Raw genomic sequence first — 24622 nt, 5'->3', positions numbered from 1 at the left:
AACTCTAATTCAATGTTCACTTTACAATCATTGTATTTAGTAACAAATATTATCCCAGGAATGTTCCCCTCCTTTCTCCTGACTCAGCTAGTGTTTCTTACTCCTAAATGCACAGTGTTAGACAAATGTGCGCAAATAGAAATTATGTATTATAGCCTCCATTAGTGTTTTTAGTTTTTGTAGTTTCCCTACTTCTGTTTTATCACACCTAATTAGATGTATTATATGTAAGTGGTATATTATTTAATGTGTTCACACCTTTGCATTATCTTGCAACAATTAACACCATCAGAAAATATATTAGTATTTTCATTTCTCACAGATATCTAACAGTAAATGTGTATCCAAGGAAACCCCTAGATGGATGAAGGTGGAAGACAGTGGTGAGAACAAAACTGCCATTATTTAGATTGGTTTGAGACTAAAATATGCTCAGAAAACATTATGGAAGAGGCATGATATCTGAAGAGTGAGAATCAGTAGAATGTACATAGCAGCAGAATGTTATCTGCATAATAGTAAGTAGAGATGTCAGTCTCTTGAACAATTGTAGCTAATGGACTTAAGTAAATGATAAGTAAAAAAGCTGATAAAACAGACCCCACAAGATATTTCTGAAGGGAAGAAGTGGTATGATGAAAATCTACCTTAAAGGTGCATTATATTACCTGCATGGTACAGTCCATGCCCATGTCCATTAAGCAGCTAATGTGGAAATTAATATGTGCTATGTCCAATAATAACTAGTCATATGCTAACAATTGTTGTTTTGATGCCATCACCCTCCCCAATGCATGCTTAGTTCATGTGCATAAATTGAGCATGCATGGGAGTGCTCGCATTGGCAGATGGAAGCATGCCACCAAATTCCTTGCTGCTCAGATGACAAAAGGGGGGGGGGGGGTGTCAGGCAGAGGACCTTTTCCATCTACAGAACTTCTTTTTCAAATCTCCCCCTCTCTTACCCAAAGAAAGGTGTTCAATGATCATAAACTTTAAATCAGTAAAAAGATGTCCAAAGGAAACACAATGTTGTACCATTGGAGCTTCCAATTTTTTAGTATTGATACATGATCTATGTTCAAAAGAAGCTACGCCAAAGAGAACAATTTTGGATTTTTAAATTGCATTCGCTGGGGCCCTTTGTATTAAATAACTCGATTGAATGGCAAGCTTTCTATTAGTGGTTTTCCTTGCATCCACGCCAAAATAGGTTTTCTTTAGTTAAACTCTGCCAGCTGTGAGGACTTGTCACAATTTTGCTGAATTCTGATTGGTCCATTGATTGCTAAAACCACCTTCTCTTTCTGATCTTTGGGTGTAGCAGTTTGCATAACACCTCATTACAGCAGTTTGGATTACCGTCCTTCTTTCCTGAAGCAGCATAATTTGGCGAAACAAGGCTCTTGAAGCAGGAAGATCAGACGTAGCTCCGATGCTTGACTGGATTACAAATATACATGTGAGATCAGCGTGTTGATTTTTACCTTTGGATTTCTGGCAGCACGGTTGCAACTGTCTAACGCCAGGAGCTTTTTTCTTATATTTTCCTTTTTTTTTTAGGGGGGGGAGGGTTGTACTTGCTATTATACTGTGTTTGCCTTGATTATTTGGGGACAAATTTTGAATGTAGTTTCACTTGGGGTTAACACAGGTTTTTCTCAGTGGGTCCTTGGATCCCTTGAATTTTTTACTTGGTTCCCCTCCCGGTCAGAGGAGCCTGTGATTTAGCTTTTGGAGCCCTTGTTGCTCTAGCTGAACTAGTCGTCTCAGCTAGATGGTTCTGAGGCTCATTTAGTAAGTTAAATGGTTCTTGTTCCTATTTATTTTTATTTATTTATTTAAAAATTTATATACCGCATTAAAACTATGCGGTTCACATAATTACATGCATACATATTAAAAATACTAAAACATGTTTTGACAGAACAAACACAATAAAACATTAACTAACAGTATCATTATTAAAACCTTTTTTCAAATTCATCCAAGAACCCATAAAACATTTACAGGATAGAAAAGTAAGTTAAATGGTTCTTGTTCCCATTTATAATCTCAGCTAAACACCATTCTGTTAAGTAAAAATTTTACATTTAATATTTATTTTTGACAGTAACACTGACTTTTGTATGAAATTTGACATTCCATCCTGTCCATCTTAATCTGAAAGGTCCCTGTAGCCGAGGGCTGGCTTGCAGACAAGAGAAGTAGACACTGGTGGAGAAGACACTCCCTGAATTGATGGTTGTGTGCCCATAGGCCACGCCACCTGTTCTGGACATTCCAGAAAGGCTCAATACATGAGATTCATAAATTCTGGGGAAAGCCTGGTACAGAAGAAGTAAAATGAAGCCTGCAAGTCCTCTGGTTGGCCTCTTGCGAGGTTAGGGTTACCATATGGCTCCAGAGAAAGGTAGACAGATTGAGACATTCTGGTTTTACTTCCATTGTTTTCAATGGAAATAAAACCTGAATGTCCCAATATGTCCTCCTTTTCCTCTGCTTTGCATCATCGTGAGAAAAGAGTCCCGGGTAGTATTTTCTACCCATGTTATGGACCCATAACAGTTCACCAGCCCTGAAGGATGAGGATGATGCTAAGCCGGAAGCTCCCACCCCTTCCTTGCATGCACTATGCGGTACAAGGATGGCTCATTTGCTGGCAGATCAGCACACATTTTACATGAATTTGCATCCTCACCCACTGAGAAGTCCATCCCAGTTGATTGGGAGCATAATCGAGGGGTTTTGATGCAGATAGGGGCTTTTGAAAAAAAAAAAAAATTTTCAAGATCGTTTGAAATCCAAGATGGTGCCGCCAGTAAAATCACGCCAAAAACAGCCTGTGGAGACTTTATGAAAAGTAACACAGAAAAATGGGTTTTAGAGGTGGGAGACCTGAACCCTAATCCCAGAAACCCTCAAAATTGGGATTTTCAGATTTACCCTGATTCACCCATTGGAATAAATGGGGCTGTACTCACAGTTCTTTGCTGGTGCCTGCCTACAAATTTTTTGAATGCAGCTGAAAATGTGGTAAGGACTTTCTGCCTCAGATATTTCCAGCAACTCTCCAAATCAAGGAATTTTTGGGCTGCCAGCTGGATCCTTTATAAGGACTACAGTGCCGGAATGGCCAGGTTGCTGCAGAGTGCAGAAGTGATCCCAATATTGGCACTGCCTGCTGCTCCAATCCACACACAAGCACCCCTTCCTGTTCCAGCAATATAATACACATATAGACTGCCAATATTGGTAGTACTTCTGCACTCTGCAGCAAACTGGCCATTCCGGCACTGCAGTCCTTATAAAGAGTTCTGCCCATGCATCTCACATATCTTGCTATTCCAGTACAGCTATCTCCTACTCCCTCCCTCCCACACACAAACACAAGCAGCTCCATCAATCTTTAATCTTGCCCTTCTATTCCAGTAGAGACTCCACCCCAACACACACAGCTCTGCCAGCCTACCTCACCCACTTGCAGCTCCCCTGCTGTTTCAATAGTGAGCTACCCGGGCACCTTACTGTTTTCCTGCAGCTCTGCACTTTATGCCTTCCCTGAATCAACCTGAATTCCAGAATCCATACTGAACCCTGCCCTGGAACAATTTTGCTATTTCGGTGCATATAGATCTCTCCCTCTCTCTCCCCACCACAGTCTGTTCTGTCAATAGTCCTCGGTCCTGCCCTGGCAATACCAGTAGGGAGGGACATCCATGGACTCCATTTCTATCAATTCACTTCAGTGCTGCTATGCAGCACCCCCCCCCTGCTATTCCAGTACAGAGATCCCTCCTCCACCTTTCTGCCAATACATCCTAATTCTGTCCTGCAGCAGTCTTTAAATCTAGCAAGTCTAATGAAAGGCCCGTGTGGAGAGTTACAAGGGGGGAGGGGGGGGAGGGACGGACCTGAAAGAACCAGAGTAAAAGGAGGGGAGGAAATAGAAGAGTGCTTGCGGAGAGACAGTGAGTGACAAACACGGAGTGACTGTAATCCTCGCCTCCCTCCTAATTCCAGGAGTCTCTGCTGCATATCCCATTCACATCAGCCCTACCGGAAATCCTCATTGGCTGCAGCCGAAGACACATGCTGCAGTTTGGAGAAAAAAAAAAAAAGAAGCAGCTTTTTTTGTAGGCTGGGGATTTTTTTTTTTTCTCCCCTCCTTCCAACTCTGCAGCATTTTCTTCTGCAACACACCTAGACGGGGGCAGCAAGCAAGCAGAACTCAGGAGCCGAGGAGCTCGGCACAGACAGGATTCAACCATGGCAACCCCAACGGAGAGGACCGAGAAAGGTGAGCTCTACCTGCTCGTAGCCATTTTTACCTCCATGCTCTGCTGCTTCACGATGTTGCCCCCCTATGCACCAGTTGCAGACTCCACCCTCCTACTGTAGTGTACCCACCTTACAGGCTGCAGTCCTGTGCTTGGTCTCATCCAACCCTTATATTAAGGCTGCCAAGAAGTTCCAAGCGTTAGGAACAGACGGAGACATTTCTGTATCCCTTTGTGTATTTGCCCCTATTTATTTATTTTTTTTAAAAAATTAAAATAAATTTGATATCCCTAGCCATCTTCAGATCTGAGGGGGTTACAACTACACATATACAATAAAATAAGAACAATAATCAAATGCATTAATTTTCTAGCAAGTCTGCCAACTGAAGGAGTGGGCAGGAGTGAACACTTCTCTACTTGTGGTCTATTAGCTAATTAGGCTTTTACCCGATAAGCCTAATGGATATGCATAAAATAACTTTGCATGCATTAAAGAAAACTTCTCCTGGCCTTCCATTACGCTTGGGCATGTAAGGGTGAATAATTACATCCAAAATGGTCTGATCCAGCCTTATGACAATAGTATTCACTGAGGGTCTGCAAACAAGTGAGATTTTCAGGCATTCTTATGAATATACATAAGATAGATTTGCAAGCTAAATTCCATGACATTTAATTCTTTAATTGCACTAAGGTTCAAACACTGGTGACAGAATTCGTGCAATCATACTACATCCATTATATTTGATTTAAGGATCCTTAAATCAGATATAATAGATGTAGTATGATTGCATAAGATGGTTTTGCATGCATAAAGCTCCCACTGTAAGCAAATCTATTACATGCATATTCATTAGAGATAACCTAAAAACCCAACCCATTTGTGGCCCTGCAGGGCTGGAACTAAATTCTGATGATGTATAGACTTGTAGCTCCAAGGTGTGGAAGAAAGACAGGAACTACAAGTCCACTGAGGATAATGCCAGAACTGGTTGACCTGGAACTAGCTGGTGGTGACCATACACCAAGGAAAAGGACTGCCATTCCTAATCTCCCACAGCAAAGGATAGCAAACCCACTCCCACAGGTCTTCAGTAAATTTGCAAATCCTCTATGCAAAGTGCAAACTCACTTTTCACCAGTTTACCTCAAAACCTTATATGCATGCATGCACATAGCACTCAAACCTTCTACAAGCCAAAAAGAGTAATAATTTAGCAAACTGCACAGAAGAACCTGCCTTTTATAAAGCTCGCAGATTCCAGAAACATCAGCACAGGCATCTCTAGATTTAACCCAAACGCCAGATCAGAATGATGGGAAATAAAGAAGGCAAGAGTAAGAACACCGGTTATATCTCAGATATAGTAGATATTCCATAGGGCTTACAGTTTAAGTGCTTCATTTACTAACTTGTGTTAACATTTTAATGCAAATTAATATGTTATTTGCTGAATTAATAAATAGGCCCCACTGAAAATAACTGTATTTAACACACTTTTGTGAATGAGGGTCTAAGTTTGTCCTAAGGCAATGGGCAGTGAAGCGACTTTCCACAATCACAAGGTGCATCAATGAGAAGAACAGGTTTGAGCCAAGAATTCCCTCAATGAGCTATTATGCCTATGTGCAAAATCAATATAATCAATGTGTACAATTCTGAAGACTGCACCTTCAAAAAGATATAAACAGGATGGAGTTGGTCCAGAGGAAGGCTACTGAATAGTTGGTGGTCTTTTTTACAAGGCATATGGAGACAGGCTTGAAGATCTAAATATAAGAACATAAGAATACTGGGACAGAACAAAAGTCCATTGAGCCCAGCATCCTGTTTCCAACAGTGGCCAACCCAGGTCCCAAGTACCTAACTAGATCCTAAGTAGTAAAACAGATTTAGTCTGCTTAAGCTAGGAATTTCCCCAAGTCATCTCAATAATGACCTATGGACTTCTCTTTTAGGAAATGATCCAAACCTTTTTTAAACCCTGCTAAGCTAACTGATTTTACCACATTCTCTGGCAACGAATTCCAGAGTTTAAGGAGAGAGGAGATATGATAGAGATGTTAGGTGGCATAAATGTGCATGAGGCGAATCTCTTTCAATTGAAAGTAAACTCTGGAATGAGGGGCATAGGATGACAGTGAAAGGGAATAGACTCAGAAGTAACTTCAGGAAATACTTTTGTAATGGAAAGGGTGTTAAATGCATGGAACAGCTTCCTAGTGGAGGTGGTGGAGAAAAATTATGTATCTGAATTCAAGAAAGCTTGTGACAAGTACCTTGGATCTCTAAGGGAGAGGAAGGGATAATAGATGGCATGGTTAGGCAGACTGTATAGGACATGGTCTTTATTTTTCTGTTTCTATTTTTAAGGCACATTAACCTATTAAAATGCATACAGTCCCTGGGAATGTTAAAAAGTTCTAATGCATGTTCAATTATTTTATAAAAACAAATGTGTGAGATGAATAAAAAAAAAAAAAATTCACCAGTATATTGTGAAACATTTGAAACTATTAGAAAATAAACTAGACAGAGTGCTGTTTTTCTGCCTGCTATGTTTTTATGCTTACTTTGATCCTGGTTGTATGTCCCTTTGCAGTTGCTAATAAAGACAATTAAAAAAAAAAAAAAAAAAAGAAAATAAACTGAACATTTTTGCTTGCCCGGATCCCTACTGTTTGTTAACCCTATGGACTCCAGCAGGAAGGATATGTGAGACATAGATAATTGTGTAGTTATCAGATGACTCCAGGTCATCAGGGTCAAGCTGAGCTGACCCTAGTTTTACCCCTTTGTCTGCATGTACAGTACTTATATGGGTTGATATTCAAAGTGATTTAAGTGGGAAGGACAGACTCCTGCCAACTGGAAGGGAGGGGTAGCAGGAGAGAGAGGAAGAAATGCTTGTCTCAGGGTAGTGGGTAAAGGAGGAAAGGAAGACTAATGAGAGAAGCTTGATATACTCATAGGTACGGAGAGAGACAGGGACACAAAAAATAGGATGACCAGATTTTACTAAAGTAAAATCCAGACCTATGGCCCTGCTCCTAGGCCCATCCAGTTCCACCCAGCCCTGCCTCATTCTGCCCAAGCCCCGCCTGGTCCCGCCCCCAGCCCTGCCCCTTCAACTTATTCTCACACTCGAAGCCACGTAGGGAAGGCATCTGCAGATTCACAGGAGTGACGCGATGACGCACCGTGTTGCTTCTGCGTATGTGCAGATGCCCTCCCGATGCAGTCCCAAGCGGGAAGCTTTTCAAAACCCAAAGTGGACATGTCCGGGTTAATCCAGGCCTCTGGTAATCCTAACAAGGAAGAGTCGTTGAGCATCCCATGGCTACTACAATATCCTGCACGGAGTTACTGCCATGGCGATTTATTTAGCTTTTTTTTACACAGGCCTAAGTTTATTTCAGTTGTGGTTTTACTCGCTACCTTTTCTAATTAGGGACCCCTGATGAAGGCGTGTTAACTGAAACACAGACCGTTTCGGGTTCCCCTGGTTTGTAAAAAGGTGGTGACACTAACCGCAACATAAATTTGTTTTAATAAACTTAGCCTGCATCTTGTACTCTTGTCTGCAGTTTTTCTTTGCTTGTTCTGAGCATCCAGATAGGGCCACATTGGGGTAATCCTGGATAGGATGGATAAAGGATGCAGAAGAAAAGATGGATGGTGGATTGGGACCCTGAAAATAGAGCATTAAAAAAATACAAAACCCTGAAATTCAGAAAAACCCTAGGACCAAAGCAATGACAACAAAAGTAGAAAAATGTATTTTATTTTGACTTTATTAATTGTAATATATCATTTTTGGGAAATATATATCTCTGATAATTTACATTTCAGTTTCTATTTGTATTATTGTGACAGGTTTTCTATATAAAACAAAAAATATAGGAACAAAAAAATGCTACGCATTTATTAATAGTTCTCAAATAGTATCATACAAATCCACTTGACACTGTCTTATACAGGTCCTTTCATCTCAACATGACCAGTATTTCAATACCATACAGGTGTCTTCATCTGGAGTCAAACAAAGGTAGTCCTAGCGCAAGATCAAGCAAATCCAGTTTCCAACACAGTTTGTTTCTCTTCAGTTGGAGTGCAAACAATAAGTGGTAGGAAACCACAGTTTCTCGCTCTAATCAAAATTTGAGCAGAAAAGGAAGGCAGTACTTTACTTTGGATGAAATAAAATAGACAGCAATGCATGCCCATTTGTATGTCCTCCACTTTGCACAAACACACCAGAACTTTGATACACATATACAATTCAGTTCATAATCGAAACGGAAATATGTCTAAAAACCTGCCTAAATCGGCACTTGGACGATCAAAAAGACAGGTCATCTAAGTGCCGATAATTGAAATGGGTTTTAGATGTATCTAAAAGCAGCATAGGCTTTTTCCTTTCTGCTGTACGCCCAGAGTGAAAAGGGGCATTTTAAAGGAGTGATTAGGGCGGGAGGTACAGTAGGCAGGGTGTGGGTCAATCTAGACTTACCGTAGTCATCCTGCAGCGATAATTGAAAGTTTAATGAGACTTCCTAGACAGAACTTATATGTTGTGACTTAGGCAATTTAAAAATAGGTTTTAAGTGCCCAGAAGGTATCAAAAGTGACCAGATAACCACTGCAGGGACAAAGTACAGACCCCCACACACTCCCCCAGTGATCACTTCCCTCCTGCCATGAAGATCGGAATAAAAACATGCCTGTCTCCAGAACATCAGCACCTTGTGTAGAAAGCCTATTAGAGCTGCACAGAGGTGTCTTAAGTAGTCTGGGGGGAGGGGGGGGGGGCTAGTGAACCATAGAGAGGAGGACCCAGGCTCATAAGCCGCTCTAACCACTGCATTCATGCTGAAAAATGTACACCCACCAAATCCTACTGTACTGCCATATAGGTGGCACCTGTAGCCATAAGAGCTATCGGGGTGGTAGACAGGTGGGTATAGTAGGTTTGAGGGGTGTTTTGGGGGTCTTACCATGACCTATAAGGGAGTTATGATGAGATATTATGTGGCACCCTTTTTGTAAAGTTCACAGCAGTGCCCTGTAAGGTGCCCCACTACTCTGTTGCCACGTCTGGGTGGCCATTCCATCACTTTGCTGACCCCTCCCATTTCCAAAAGGTCTTATTCTAGGCGTTTTTGACTTGGACAAATTTTTGGATGAGAATGGGGTATAAGCTAGACAACTTGGCGTTTTGGACGATCAAACGGCTGGATGTAGAAGTAGACAATTATTGAAAAAAAAAAAAAATTGGGGACGTACTTTTCGAGAATGGACCTTTTGTGGCTGCCAACTATGTGCGACTAGCATTCTGTCTCCAAATTGGACTTAGACGTTTCTTTCGATTAAGGCCCTCTACATGTTCAAAGGTTATTATCCACATAATCTTTATCACTTATTTTCCCCAAAGAAAAGGTCAAAAACCAGACATTCCTACTGCCCAATCACCAAGTCCATCCTCCATGGCAGCAGGCTTACTTTCTCCCAAGCTTTTTTCCAGCAGTTTCTTGGTAGCCTTGAGATGCTCCTGCAATAAGTCCAGGAAAGACTACTGTTGCTGTCAGCTAGCTTCTAGGACATCCTGTACAACTTTTGGATCTCCACCTGCTGCTGTTGGACTGGCTTGCCAGACACTGGAACACATCCTTCACATCCATTTTGGTAGTGGACAAATGAAAAAAAAAAGAAGCAAAAAACAAACAAGCAATTATATATAATTTGATGCTCTACTGGTAACCAATGTGCATTGATCAGCAATGGGGTTACAAGATCATATTTTCTTGCATTAGTTATAATTTTGATTGAAGTTTTCTGTACAATTTGTAAGTGCCGTATTTCTTTTTGGGTAATTTCTTTATATAATGTGTTACGATTAAAACCTAATAAAAACATTTGAACATATAATGCGTTACTGTAATCAAGACATGAGATAACCAGAAAGACATACAGAAAGCGACTAATGATATGTGAGCCAGAAGGCTGGCTAATGCCAGCTCCAGCTCCCAGAGTCCTTTGGAATATTCCAGTGGCCAAAAAAGCAAGGGCAGTAGTTATTTGTGCATAAACTGGAAGGGCCTGTCTCCTGAGAGTGGTGTGCTCCAGGTCCTCCTACAGTTGTTCACACAGATGAACTATGATCTCCCAATTAAAGCGATAGAGACCTATACACCACTCTTCTGTCATATCCAAGAAGTTCACCCTGGGCCTTTATACCCTGGGGACCTGTTGTCGGCGTTGGCATTGGCTTCTGCATCTCACCTGGCCATGCCCCTTCCTCTCCTCAATAACCTATGACCGTCCGCATTCAACAACAAAGCAAAAAACTCAGCCATCCCTCACAACACCTCCAAAAGACACCCAACATAAACAAACAGACAAACACCCAGTCACAAACACAGAACAAATATATAAACTTGGGGTCCAAAAGGGAGACGGTACAAAGCAGGAGAGGGTAAATGGAATGAATAGAATTGTGGGGATATAGGGGACAAAAGACAAATCAGGAACAGCAAGGATAGTAGGAAAAGGATATGAATATGTCACAGCACACAGCAAAATCTCACAATAGTGCCAAGAATCACCAGAAGCACAAACGCACTCTGGGAGTCTTAAAGAGGCAGCTGCACCTGAGTCCTTTTAATAATAAGAACGCCTATGTGACGCTGAAAAAACTTGAACCGATTGGACATCACTTGAGCATTTTTCCAGCAAAAAAAAAGAAATGGAACTGGGTATTTTCCAACCAAACCCGCTTGGGTGTCTTTTCAGCTCCATATATACTGCTTGGATTGCTGTGTGCAATTGGTGACATTCTGCTATCTAGGTATAGGCTCCTGGCTCTTCCTCCCCAAGAAGCACCACTATTTTATTTATTTATCTTTTAGTTATTTATATATCACTTATATTCTAAGTGATTTTTTAAAATTATATTTCCCTTTCTGTCCTGATGGGCTCAAACTATTATCTAGTGTACCTTTGGCAATGAGGGGATTAAGTGACTTTAAGCACTGCACCAGTTTTCAGTGAGCTCTTACACTGAGCCATTCCTCACCGGCTTGCTCTCTAAAGATACCAGTTATCTGATCCATCTCCCCCCATATATCAATTCAGAAGCCAAGATGATATTCTCTTGATTCAGAAGTAGTCATTTCTCTAGGATACATATCAAATGTGTGCCAGTTCCTCTGCTGTTTTCCAAAAAACTCTCACACCTTTTTGCCTCTGTGTTTCTCAATCAAAGCACATGGAAAAAAAATATATATTTCATACTAAACCTCATTCCCAAAGTTTAAGAAAAGAAGCCTTACAGTGGATCAGAGCAAGTAAACATGTCTGATGCACAATCTTAATACAACAAAAACGAACTGACCTCTAAAGGTAGGTAACCTGTTTCAAGTTTTCAAGTTTATTAGGTGACTTGATCAATCGCTTAATCAAATATTCTAAGATATGTACACTTTAAAATTTACAATTATTAAATATAAAAAAATAAAACAAACAATACAGTACATACAATTACTTAAAAAATGGGTAAGAACTCTTGATTTTAACATTGATAAACATGGGAAAGGAGGGATGAACTACAATTCATAAAGTAAAGAAGAAACATTGAGGGAAAACACAAAGGGAAATAGTTAACACAGGTATCATATAGGAAAACATAATACTGAAACTAAAATTATGTTGTAAAAGCATCTTTCAAAAGGAAGGTTTTAAGTTCAGTTTTAAATTTTCCAAGCTCTTTTTCCTCTCGTAAAAAAATAGGGAGGGCGTTCCATGTTTGCGGTGCAGTACATGAAAAAATAAATTGTCTCCTTGTATTGATAATTTTTAATGAAGGGATAGATAGCAGATTTTGTTCGCTAGAACGTAGAATTCTCTTTGTAGAATATGGAATAAAAAATCTATAGAGGGTGATCAAAAAATTATATATAAAATGCTCAGAGAGATGAAACTCTGAACAGAAGGCTGAAAAACCACCCTATGGTAAGAGTTCACCTTCCAGCCATTGCAACTTCATAAAATTTTGATCACACTCAAAGACTTTGGTAAATAATATAACTTGATTTTAAAGTCTCTTAGCGATTCAAAAGTAAAAGATGATAATAATATCTTCTCTCTCTTCTTAGATCAATCATGCGATCATCACAATCTGGCATCATTGTGACATCATCAATATGTACCTAGATGGCAGAATGTCACTAAAAAAATAGGAATATGTGCTGTGGCACCTGACCCTATTTCAGCTTCCTAATCTAATATTTGTGAGTCGCGCATACCTAAACAGGCTCTAGGTGACTTGAGGAAAGGAAGGGGAAAAGGGTTAGGGTGGACAGAGCGGAGGGGACAGGAAAAATAAACTTAGGCAGTTTAAATAAGGTCAGGTGCTTAAGAAGATCTTAGAAGAATTAACTGTCAAAGAGTGAAGTTTTCAGTTTCTTTCAGAATCGGGTATGGTTGGTTTCCGTTCTTACAGTCTCTGTGAGATCGTTCCACATTTTGACTCTGAGGAAGGTGAACATGGACTGGAAGATTCTTCTGTACTTGAGATTTTTTTGTCGAGGGGAAGTTCAGCTGGATCTTGTTGAGAATCCTGTGGATTAGAGCCCATTATCTGGGGAAGATGGAAGAAGTGCCTTTAACCACTGAGCTACAGGAAATTACTTTAAGAGAGGGGTTCCTATTATTTTTTTAGTGACATTTTGCCATCTAGGTGCATATTGATGATGTCAAGATTGTGCATCAGACAAGTCCACTTGCTCTGAACCACAGCCATTGTGAATAGCCTTTCTCTTCTTCTTCTCTTAACCTTTTGGAAATGAGGTTTAGTATGCTATATATATATATTTCATGTGCTTTGCTTGAGTAATGCATTATTAAACATCTTTTTCTATTATTATCAAATAGGAGTCCTCTTTACCCCCCAAAATCGAAGGTTTAGAATGCAATATATATATTTTCATGTGCTTTGTTTATGTAATGCATTATTAAACAGCTTTTGACCTTTATATCAAACTGGAGTCCTCTTTACCCCAAAAAATAAAGCCCCATTCACCTATATCAAGTTTCAAGTTTATTGTATATTTGATTAATCGCTTACTCAAATTTCTAAGCGATGAACATATCTTTAAAATTACAAATAATACAGGGGATAGCAAAAACAAATAGACACTAAACAAACATAACAAATTATTGACTAACAATATAAACAGTAAAAACAAATGGAAAGAATGGGTAAAGAAATACAAAATTTTTAATAGAAAAGAGGACAATTATGGTAAAAAACAATAGGGGGGGGGAATAAACAATAACCTTCAGCATACCTAAGTGATGCCTAAGTCACTTCCACTTAACTCGCATCCACCTAATACCCAAAAGTAGACCTGGTTTTGCAATGCCTACATGTTAGGATGCTGGCAGCATGCAATTCTGTAAATGGATGCTTATATCGAAGCTGTGCCCATGCCATACCCAGGCCTATCCCATTAAGTACAGCTTTTTCCAATGGGCATCCACAAAATTGTGGACACATATTTTGTGAATCGCATCCAGCCTTTGGTCATCTAACTTCCAATTATTGCTTGTTAAAGTGGCTAATTGGGCTTATTATCTACTTTATTTGAACACCTAAATCGATGGACATCCATATTGTGGACACCTAAAGTTAGATGTCCTTTACAAAATCTGCCCCTCTCTGTCTCTTCTTCCTCCATTCATTTTCTCTCCTCTTTCACTTGCTGCAGGCATTTTCCTCCTCTCTTCAGGTATTCTCTGTCACCCTCCTTTCCTCTAAGTTCCTCTCTGCTTTCTATCCTTCTTTCCAGACACCCTTCTCTACCTCCCTTCAGTTTTCTCTAGGCATTCCATCTCCTTCCTATGTTCTATCAGATAGAAACAGGAACTTTGTGGGCTCCCCAGGCTCCTTTTTCCTCTGCAACATTGGTGGCAGCTTTGTGGGCTTCTCTACTCCCCTTCCTCCAATCTCTTTCTGGTGACCCTTCTGCTGTCCAGATGGACCCAATGTAGCTCCTTTCTTCCACCTTACTATTGACCACTACTTCTGGCTTGCCTTTTTCGAATGCTAATTACTAACTTTCCTGCCTAGCTGCTCTGCTCCCTGCTTGAAGCTGCTACTCTTTATGGCTCACAATATATACTGGCTATTACTTTTCTTGTCCTATTCTTGACACTGTTGAGGAGCAGGGCATTGCGTCTGAATCCATCCTCTGAAAGGTACAAAGAGATAAAGTTGCAATGAAAGAAACTTATAAACGATATTAGGATTTTTTTTTATTTTTATGGAGAAAGTGGTAGATGCCTGGAAAGCTATTCTGTGAGAAGGGGAGTCAAAAACAATGATGGAATTCAAAAATAATAATAATAATAACTTTATTCTTATATACCGCCAACAATCTTGCGACTTCTAGGCGGTTTACAGTGAGGTGAAACCGTACAGTCGGTGAATTACAGAGTATAACAGTGACTATCTGATATTAACAACATTAATAATAACAACAGTTTATATACTGCCGGACCGGGAAGTTCCGTGCTATTTACAATGAGTTAGAAAAGTTTCATTAATTGATTGGGACATTCATAGTTTAGAGATTAGAGGTTAACAGTTTGCAAGATCTGATATGGGTGGAATTACGAAAGGGGCTATTGTCCTTGTTCGTTACCTATGTAATTCAAGAACAGGTATGTTTTTAGGTGTCTCCTAAATTCGCTATAGTTGTTTGAGTGTGTGATTAGTTTTCCTAGGTCTTTGCCCCATAAGGCTGCTTGGTACGATAAAAGTTGTTGATGATGTCTCTTATATCTGCATCCTCTAGCCGGTGGGGAAACAAATTTCAGGTGTGTGCTTCTCTCATGTCTGTTAGTTGGGAATGAGAAGAGGTCTATTATATAGCACAGCGGCTCTTTATTTAGCCTTAAGATGGAATAAAAATAGCATTTTCACTCACAGTAAAACTTAAATAACTATCATAATTCAAAGAATTTTTAAAAATAATATGAGGGAGGGGTATTATAATACACTAAGTTGCACATACAACCTTGGCTGCCTTTCTTAGTAGAGCGGATGGGTTGTTCTGGCATTTATCTGTAGTCATTTACTGTGTTACTATGTAGGGCACATAGGCCAGCAGTGATTCTAGTGTCACTACGACTATTAATTATTACTATAGCACTATCAGATGCACGCAGCGCTACACAGTCACAAAGAATAAGAAAACAGTCCCTGCTCAAAAGAGCTTACAATCTAAACAGGCAAGACAGACAAACAGGACCACAATTAGGTAGCCTTGTCTCTCCAGCTGACCAACCCACCAGAGGATGCTGTGGTGCCTCTTGTCTTAGCCATCCACTCAGCTTGGCCTTCCTAAAAGCTGACACTGTCTAGGAGGCAGATCAAAGCTGGATATGTACAATTACAGTAGCAGCTGGTTTGTCTGACAGATTTCAAGTATGGTGATAGCTTGCCCACCTCATTGAATCTGTCTGGTTGGCTCTGCAGGGAGAATTGTGAAACTGAATATTTCAGCAAGCATAATAGTGAGGATCAAGTACAAACACAAATAGAGAATGTCAAGTGCCATGTACTGTGAAAGTTTTATTACTCCAAACAGGAGATAAGCCAAAGTAATCTAGCTCAACCATAAAAACAATGATGTACAGAACTGAGATCAGGATTAGACTCAACATGGCCATATTTTGGTGGTGATGCCTCGTCAAGAATCATAAATCTGTTATCAATTTCACAAGAGTATGGAATAAACTTCTTTGCATGGTAATCCTAACCACAAAACACGAGAGTGAGCCATATTCTTGGCATGTAGAGAGAATCAGTAAGGCTCACTTTAGTGTTTTGTGGTTTGAATTAATACAAAAAGCAGCTCATTCCATTGCTCATGTAACATTGATAGGAGGCTTATGATTCCCAAAACACAGTCATGTTAAATCTAATCCTGAGCTCAGTTCTGTACTTCACTATTTTTATGGCTGAGTCAGATTACATTAAATTATCTCTTGGGATTCATAAAAACTTTCACAGACCATGGTTCTTGATAGTTTCTATTTGTTTTGGTATTATATCCTCGCTATGCTGTTGCCCAGATCTTAACCGGATAGTTTCCTTCTTCCTTTGTCTCCAGCTGAATATTTGAGCAATATCTTTGTGACTTGTCATGGGAAGAAAGGGCTAGAGAATGAACTAAATAGGGGATCCTGTGTGCAAATCCATATAAGATAGTGGAGGTACTAAGGAGGAAGAGGATAAAAACTGTCCTGAATATGGAGGAATGGCTTACAAGTGGGCATGCATAGTGGTGAGTAGCTGAGCTGTATCCTTAGCAGAATGAACAGGAATTGCTGACTGCTTGCTTTTCTTATGTCGTGAACTGTGTTACTGTGTGTTGCCTACCTTATTCTTTCTGATTGAATTATCTTCATATTCACTTCTCATCAGGGGATCCTTACATCTTGTCTCTTTTGTATTCTGTATCTGTCTGATATGAATGGAACATTGCACACAGCCTCTCTCTCGCTTTTTTCCTTCTTGTCAGAGAGTCAGTGGCGTAGTAAGGGTAGGAGGCGCCCGGTGCGGTGGCGCTCCCCTGCGCCCCCTCCTCTCCTCACCCCCACTACTTCCACACTCCCTCCCCGCTTCTTCTGTTCCCCTATTCCACACTTGCACTCTCCCTCTCCCCCTTACCTCTTAATCTTCGTAGGTGGCTTCTGTAAGCATGCTCCTCATGCCAGCATTGGATTCCCTCTGACATCACTTTCTGGCTCCGTGACCTGGAAATGATTCAGAGGGGAACAAGGCTGGCGTGAACAACAAGCAGAAGTTGCTCGCACTAGCGAAGATAATATGGAGGTATGGGGTGGGGGAAGGGATGGCGTAAGGGTGGCATGGTGTGGCAGGCTGGGGCGGACAGGTGCCAGCACCCCCGACTTGGTGCCTGGAGCGGTCTGCAACCCACTTACTATGCCACTGTAGAGAGCCTTGTACCCAGCCAACTTCTCACCTTACTCTCATCATATATGATCGCTCTCTTTATTCTTCCTTAAGGTTGTTATCAGGGGGGGGGGGGGCATCATGCACAGCCTGCCTCCTCAGTTTGCCAAGTTTCTTGGTCTCATATTCCACTACTATTATCTATTAAAGTCTCTCTCTCTAGTAACCCAGGCAGCTCATTGCTTCTGCAAGTACTCCTCACTCCCTCCTCCACTAGAACTGTTAGGCACCTTCTTTCTAATGCCTTCATTTCCCTCCACAGAAAATCAATTAAAATAGTCAAATGCTAACTGGTTGTTTTTTTTTATGTTTTTCTTTTCCTAGCCAGCCCTTATGGAGAGAGAGACCCTTTTCTCTATGGTAAGTCATCAATCTCTCACTAAGTTAGCTGGGCAGGCTGATCCAGATCTGGTTTTGCCCCATGGTGCACACAGATTAATAGTTCAGGTTTTACTTATAGCAATGGATGGAAATGTCTGAACTAATCAATACGTACCACAGAGCAAAACCAGGACCGGATCAGATTGTAAGGCACATCCTACCTTCAACCTAAATAATTATAAAATTTCCTCTAGAGTAATCACTTAGGGCCTGCGCTAGCAGTTTGTAGCATGGTGAGCCACGCTGAAAGGCCGGTGCAGCCCCCGATGCTCAGTGAGTTCATATGAGCATCGGGAGCAGCACAGGCTATTCAGCGCAGCTCTCTGTGCTAAAAACTGCTAGCGCAGAAGAGGCCCTTAGTGCCATGTCAGCAGAGACTGAGGAGTCAGATTTGGAGTGAGTTTAGGCAAGAAAATGTAATCCTCCTCTTTGTTCTTGCTTATGTTTTCATTAGGGTTGCCTCTTGAATGCATGCCATGTGGATTAGGGTAATCCAGGCCTGGTTTCACCTCACTTTATGCTTGGACTTGGAGTTCCAATTGTCTAATTGAGTTTCTCAAGAAAACCAAAATTACAAATCTCTACATGGTACAGGGAAAACGGAACTGGATTAGTCTGTTTCTTATGACATGGAGTTAGATTTCAATTCTAGTTTTTATGTAAATCAGAATTCTTACGGACAAATTTCCCAACTCCAGTAGAGATATTGTAGACTAGTCCTAGAGGAGGATTCTCAAAACTTACAATGCCTTTAACAATGGTCACTAAACTGGCTCCAGCTGGTTTAGCAGGGCAATATTTTACCAGCCGATTATCAGAACGTCTTTTCCGAGCTTTCTAGCAGTCTCTGACTCTGCCTTGCAAATGTAGTACAATGAGACATTAGTATTAAAATGGTAGTAAAATGAACTCATTAATATTTAAAGGAGCACTCTGGGCGATTATCATCGCCGGGTGATTCCCTAACCTCATTGTGCCACATTTGCGAGCAAAATTTTCTGGCAGGGACTGAGCTGTCATAGCCTAACTGATTACTCAAGCACTGATAGGAAAGTAAGGTTTGACAGCTCAGACCCCCCCCCCAAAAAAAGACCCCCAAATCGAAGATTGGCAGGAGGGATGCCCATTCCCTCCCGCCACCACTGCAGCTGGGATTCCCCAACATCCTCGACAACCTCCCAGCACTCCCGGCAGGAGGGATGCCCATTCCCTCCCGCTACCACTGTCACCCACCCTCTGAAACACCCTTATACCCACAACAACCTGCCGACTTCCCCAGCAGGAGGGATACCCACTCATTCTCGCCACCGCCGTCGTTCACCCCTGCCACCTCTGACAACCTGCCAACAGCCTCGGCAGGAGGGATACTTACGCTTACCGTCGCCACAGTTGCCCACTCCCCAGTACCCCCCAACAACATGTTGACACCCCCATCAAGAGGGATCCCCACTCCCTCCTGCTGCCACCACAATCTCCCACCCCTGACACCCCAGCAGGGGGTCAACAACCCACTGACATCCCCAGCAGGGGGGTTGCCTACTCCTTCCTGCCACTGCCCACTGCCGACACCTCCGACAAACTCACGACACCCCCAGCAGGAGGGATACTCACTTCCTCCTGCCACTGGGCTCCCCTACCTCCCCAACAACCCCCCCTACCCCTGACAACTCCCCACCCCCATACCTTTTGGACGAAGGCCGGCCGGAGGAATGCCTACTCTCTCCATCCAGCAGACCCACCTCTTCAAAATGGTAGACCTTCTCCTGCCCAGTGCATCCTGGGATGCAACAGGGAGGGGGCCTAAGGCTCTGATTGGCCCAGGCGCCTAAGGGCTTTAAGTGCCTGGGCCAATCAGAGCCTTAGACCCCTCCCTGGTACATCCCAGGATGCACCGGCAAGGGGAAGGCCTGCCATTTTGAAGAGACAGTCCTGCTGCCGGAGGGAGTAGGCATCTCTCCAGCCAGCCTTAATCCAAAAGGTAAGGGGACAGGGGTTGTCAGAGGTATGGGGGTTATAGAGGGTGCAGAGGTCCCAGGCCATGGGAGGGAGTGCGCATCCCTCCTGACGGGGGTGTTAGGAGGTTGTTGGGGTTGTCAGGGGACCCCAGTTGTGGTGGTGGCGGGAAGGAGTGGGCATCCCTCCTGCCAATCTTGGAGGGGGCTGTGCAGCGGAAGATGGGGGGGGTCATCGGGAGGGGGAATATTTCCCTCTACTGCTCTTCCTGCCAGTCAATCAGCTGAACCTGCAGGACTCAGGGAGATGTGTGGCTCAGTTGATTGGAGCAAGGACAGCAGCTTTGACAGAAGGGAACCGCTGTGCTTAGCGATTGCTCTTTTGAGCATGCATCAGACATAGTTTCTCCAGCTCTTTATCAGTGATTCTCAGAACAAATAGCGTGCATATAATTTGCATGCTCTTGTGCTGAGAATCACCCGTAAAATAAAAATTGCTCCCACTACAGCCATTACTTCAACTCACTGGATTTTACCAGTGAGTTTTGAGAATCCTCCCCCTAGTTTTCAACTTACTTCCTAGTGCAGTGTGGTATTTGCAGTCCATGATTTTGCTCGCTGCAATTAGTATTGATGATATTATAATTAACCCCCCCCCCCTTTTTACAAAACTGCGGTAGAGGTTTTTAGCACGGGCTGACATGCTGAATGCTCTGTGCTGCTCCCAGCACTCATAGAAACTCTATGCGGGAGCAGCACAGAGCATTCAGTATACCGGCCTGCGCTAGAAAATGCTATTGCGGTTTTGTTATAGGGGGGTGGGAGTGGTAAGATAGGGTTGTGAGAAATTCTAGACTGACCTATTTGATAGCTCTGAGCTTTGTGAGATTATATCATCAGCTGTCCAACCCTAGGTCTATAACAGCTGCTGCTGACATTCATGGAGAATAGGTTCAAGCTCTGATAGACTGAATTTTCAATCATAGATAAAACACTTTTAGGGTTGCAGTTGTATTTGCATTTTAGAAACATTGATGGTAGCATACAAGTTAAAATTAGGCATTAATAAAATGAAATTTTTATTTGCAGATTCCACAGTAATCAATATTCTGAAATCTATTACGTTAATAATGAGGAATACATTTTCTCACCACTGATTAAAGTTCTTGGAGTTTTAATAGATTCTACATTTTCACTTGAACCACAAATAAATCAGATTATTTCTAAATCATTTCTTATGTTACGTAAGTTGCACTTCATGTATAAATATTTTCAAGTAGATCAATTTAGATTGAACGTACAAGCTTTAATTTTAACCCAGTTAGATTACTGTAATTTAATTTATCTAGGGTGTTCTGGTACACAATTCTATACAAAACATGGCTGTGTGTTTAATTTTTTAATTGAAGAAAAGTGATGTCTCCAATTATGTTTAATTAGCTTGTTTTTGTTTTCTTTTTTTTAAACGCTATGGGGTTCTGTACTATCATATACAGTGGAACCTCGGTTTGCGAGTAACCCAGTTTGCGAGTGTTTAGCAAGACGAGCAAAACACTCCCGCAAACCTTAACTCGCAAAACGAGTACTGTCCTGCTAAACAAGCACCCCCCCTGCTTGAACCAGCATCGCACCCCCGCCTGCAAACGCCCCCCCATGAAGACCGCATCGCACCCCTGTGCTGGAAGCGGCATCCACCTGCCTGCCCACCCAAACAAGTTCCTTACCCCATCTGCTGCATGCCAGAGCTATTTAAGGAAAGATCCCACCTCTTGCCTGGGCTAGGCCTTGAGCATCTGTGCATGCTCAAGGCCTTCTGGCTCTCATTATCTCCGGTAGCCTCGGGGGGAGGGGGGAGGGGGGGAGGAGGTGGAACGAATCAAAGTGAATCAAAGTGAGTTTCCCTTATTTCCTATGGGGAAACACTTTGAATTTGGCTTATGAGCATGCTTCTGGAACGAATTATGCTTGTAAACCAAGGTTCCACTGTATTTATGAGCATGTTTTCTTTTCCTCCCATGTTGATTGTGGTAGGACTACTAAAAAATTGTTAAAACTGAACACCGAGAAAACAAGTCTTCAAAAGCCACAGTCACCAGTTCTTCAATAAACTCCTATAACCCTAAAGGGAACAAACTTCCCCATCTCTTCCACCATCAGAATCCTGGGCATGCATCTAGATAGACAACTGTCCATGTCTGCCCAAGTCAACTATGTCACACACAAAGGATTCAACATACTCTCAGATCCATCAGAAAATACCTTGACCAAGCGCCTTTCAAACTCCTAGTCCAAACACTAGTCCTAAGCATCCTAGATTACTGCATAATCATCTACCTAGCAATAAGACTCAATCTTCGGCCTGAAAAAATATGACTCCATCTCAACATTTCGCAAACATGTCGCAAACAACTCCACTGGCTCCCCATCTCATCCTGAATAAAATTCAAAACATCCTGCATCATACATCATATTATCTATGGCAAGTCGGCCACTCCACTCATCAAACTCCTATCTGATGCATGGTCCACCTCACGCAGAATTCTCAACAGGATTCAATTGAACCTCCCCTGGACAAAAAAATTCAAGTACAGAAGAATTTTCCAATCCATGTTCACCTTCCTTGGAGTCAAAATCTGGAATGATCTCACAGACTATAAGAACTGAAGCCAACCATACCCTATTCTGGAAGAAACTGAAAACTTTACTCTTTGACAACTAATTCTACAAAGATCGCCATACACACCTGTCATTTTACTTAATATGATTAGGATCTTCTTGTCCTTTTTCCCTTCCTTCCTCCCTCTCTACCCTCCCTTCCCTTTCCTTCTTCAAGTCACCTAGAGCCTGTTTAGGTGTGCGCGACACACAACTATTAGATTAGATTAGACAAATATTAGATTAGGACTACACAAACACTTACGGAAACTAAGTGTCATACAAAACACTGCAGTATGGCTCATATTCAACCTCCAAAAATTCAATGACATCACACCTTTCTACCAAAAATTTCATTGGCTGAAAATTGAGAGCAGAGTACTTTTCAAATTCAGATGTTTCTTCTACAAAGCTCTGTACAGTCTACTGCCCAACAACCTTACCAATCAGTTCACATTCGCCAGACCTTGACGATCTACTCTACCTCAATCATTCTTCACCTTCCACTCAATTAAAGGATGTACCCATAAGAGATTCATCAATGGACTCCTACCCTACCAAGCAGCCTCCAATGGAGCCAACTGGTCAGAATATTAACCTCTTACATGCACTTCAGGAAGCTCCTAAAAATGCTCCTCTTCCCCAAACAGGACGATCCATGAAAAGACTTTCAACCCACTGACTCTCTATTCCTTGTTGCTCTAAGACTATGAACATTCCTACCTATTTATTTATCTCCCTCCTTATATTTATTTTTAAAATTTGTTTTCTATCCCATTGTACCTAAAGAGCTCAAGTTGGGCTACAGGTTAACATGCATAATAAACAATTAACAGGTTACAATTTGCCATAGTTATAGTACAACTTTTTTTTTTTTTTTTTCTGATACAAGATTTTGTCCTAACATGACACATACTAGGGATCAAATACCCATATCTGTAATATACAGTTTACAGGTTAATATTGTCACAGTTACAGTACAAGATTTAGCAATACAAGTTTTTATCCTAATGTGACACATACTGAGGATCTTGTATTAATATACATTTCTTTGTAATCTATCGGTTGAAGGAGAGGGGGGGTTAGGTGAACAGGTTTGTTTGTATTGCTTTTCTAAAGTTGAGGAGTCCTTCAAGGGATCTTAGCATATAACCCTGCTTAACCTCCCTCTATGCAATCTACAGTATATAATTTTCAGTCCTCTCTCCATTGCTGTAGCTCGCTAATTCTCCTCAGCCATTTTTTCCTGTAAACCACCTCAAACCAAAAGGCTTTCGTGGTATATAAATAAAGATTTATGATTTGTTATAAGTTTATTTCCTTTCCCCACTATAAAGGGAAGAAAACATTTTAAACAAAAAGATCATTTTTGGGGCTTCCAAGTGGCAAAATTCTCAAGGGAGTATCTTTCTATCTTTCAGACACTTTCCTCTAATATGGAATTTTGAAAAAATTCTAGACTATATTACTATTGTGTTCAAGAAAAACATGTTCCTCTGCAGCAGAGGCCAGCTTGCCTGAGAGAAATGAATCTGAGGTGAAGCACACTGTAGAGACAAAACACTACTGCAGTGATCCATATGCATGTACGCATACAGATGCACTGCCATAGGTTCTGGTTCCAGAAAGACTTACCAAGAGAAATGCTTTGTTTCAGGTAAAGACTCTGGCACCATACAGGAACTTGGCTCAAGAGAAAACTGAGCAGCCATACCCAATTAAGCACACTGTAATTAAGCAAGAGGCACCCAACACACCATACTCCACACTTGTCTCCAGGCAGACACTATCGCCACAGATTAGAGAATGACATGGGGAAAAATTTTATCCCCGTTACCGGCCCATCCCCGCGACCATCGTCCCCATCATCGCCACGTTCCCGTGACCACCGTCCCACAAAGGAAACAACATTCTTTACAACTTAAAGATCCAGATTCAGTGTCATTTCCCCTTTGTACCTAGGTACTACTATTAACTGCCATCAGACTTTGCTCCAGGTCTCCCCCTCCTCAGTTATGATCTTCCTCAGGGACTCTCCCCCTCTGCCTGCTCCTCCCATAGTCCAGCAACCCCCCTCCCTATTATGTCCAGTATTTGTTCTTCTTTCTTCCAGGTCTTTCTCTGCCTCTCTCTCTCCTTCCTTCCTTCTTGGACCAGAATCTTTCCACCTCTCTGCATTCTCTTTCTTTCTCTTCTCTAGATACCCCCAAATTCAACATCTGTCCCCCCACTTTCTGCCTCCCCTTTGTTTCAGGACAGTTTCTCCCACCTTTGTTCCAGGGGTCTTTCTGATTCTCTCTCACACTCT

General features: G+C 41.6%; 1 protein-coding gene across 2 annotated transcripts in view; it reads left to right on the top strand.

Moving 5' to 3' along the window:
- Window positions 1–4134: 4134 nt before the first annotated feature.
- The window catches only part of LOC117345546 (FXYD domain-containing ion transport regulator 7-like), a 40150-nt gene continuing 19662 nt past the window's right edge, over window positions 4135–24622 (top strand). For both annotated transcript variants that reach the window (XM_033914353.1, XM_033914351.1), the window contains exons 1-2: window positions 4135–4300; window positions 17651–17686. In XM_033914353.1, the coding sequence (XP_033770244.1) occupies window positions 4270–4300; window positions 17651–17686 (67 nt within the window). In that variant the 5' untranslated portion in view covers window positions 4135–4269. The remainder of the gene's footprint in view (window positions 4301–17650; window positions 17687–24622) is intronic.

This window comes from Geotrypetes seraphini, chromosome 11, assembly GCF_902459505.1.
Source record: "Geotrypetes seraphini chromosome 11, aGeoSer1.1, whole genome shotgun sequence".
In the NCBI taxonomy this organism is placed as follows: Eukaryota; Metazoa; Chordata; class Amphibia; order Gymnophiona; family Dermophiidae; genus Geotrypetes; species Geotrypetes seraphini.
This window is presented reverse-complemented; position numbering and strand designations above follow the sequence as displayed.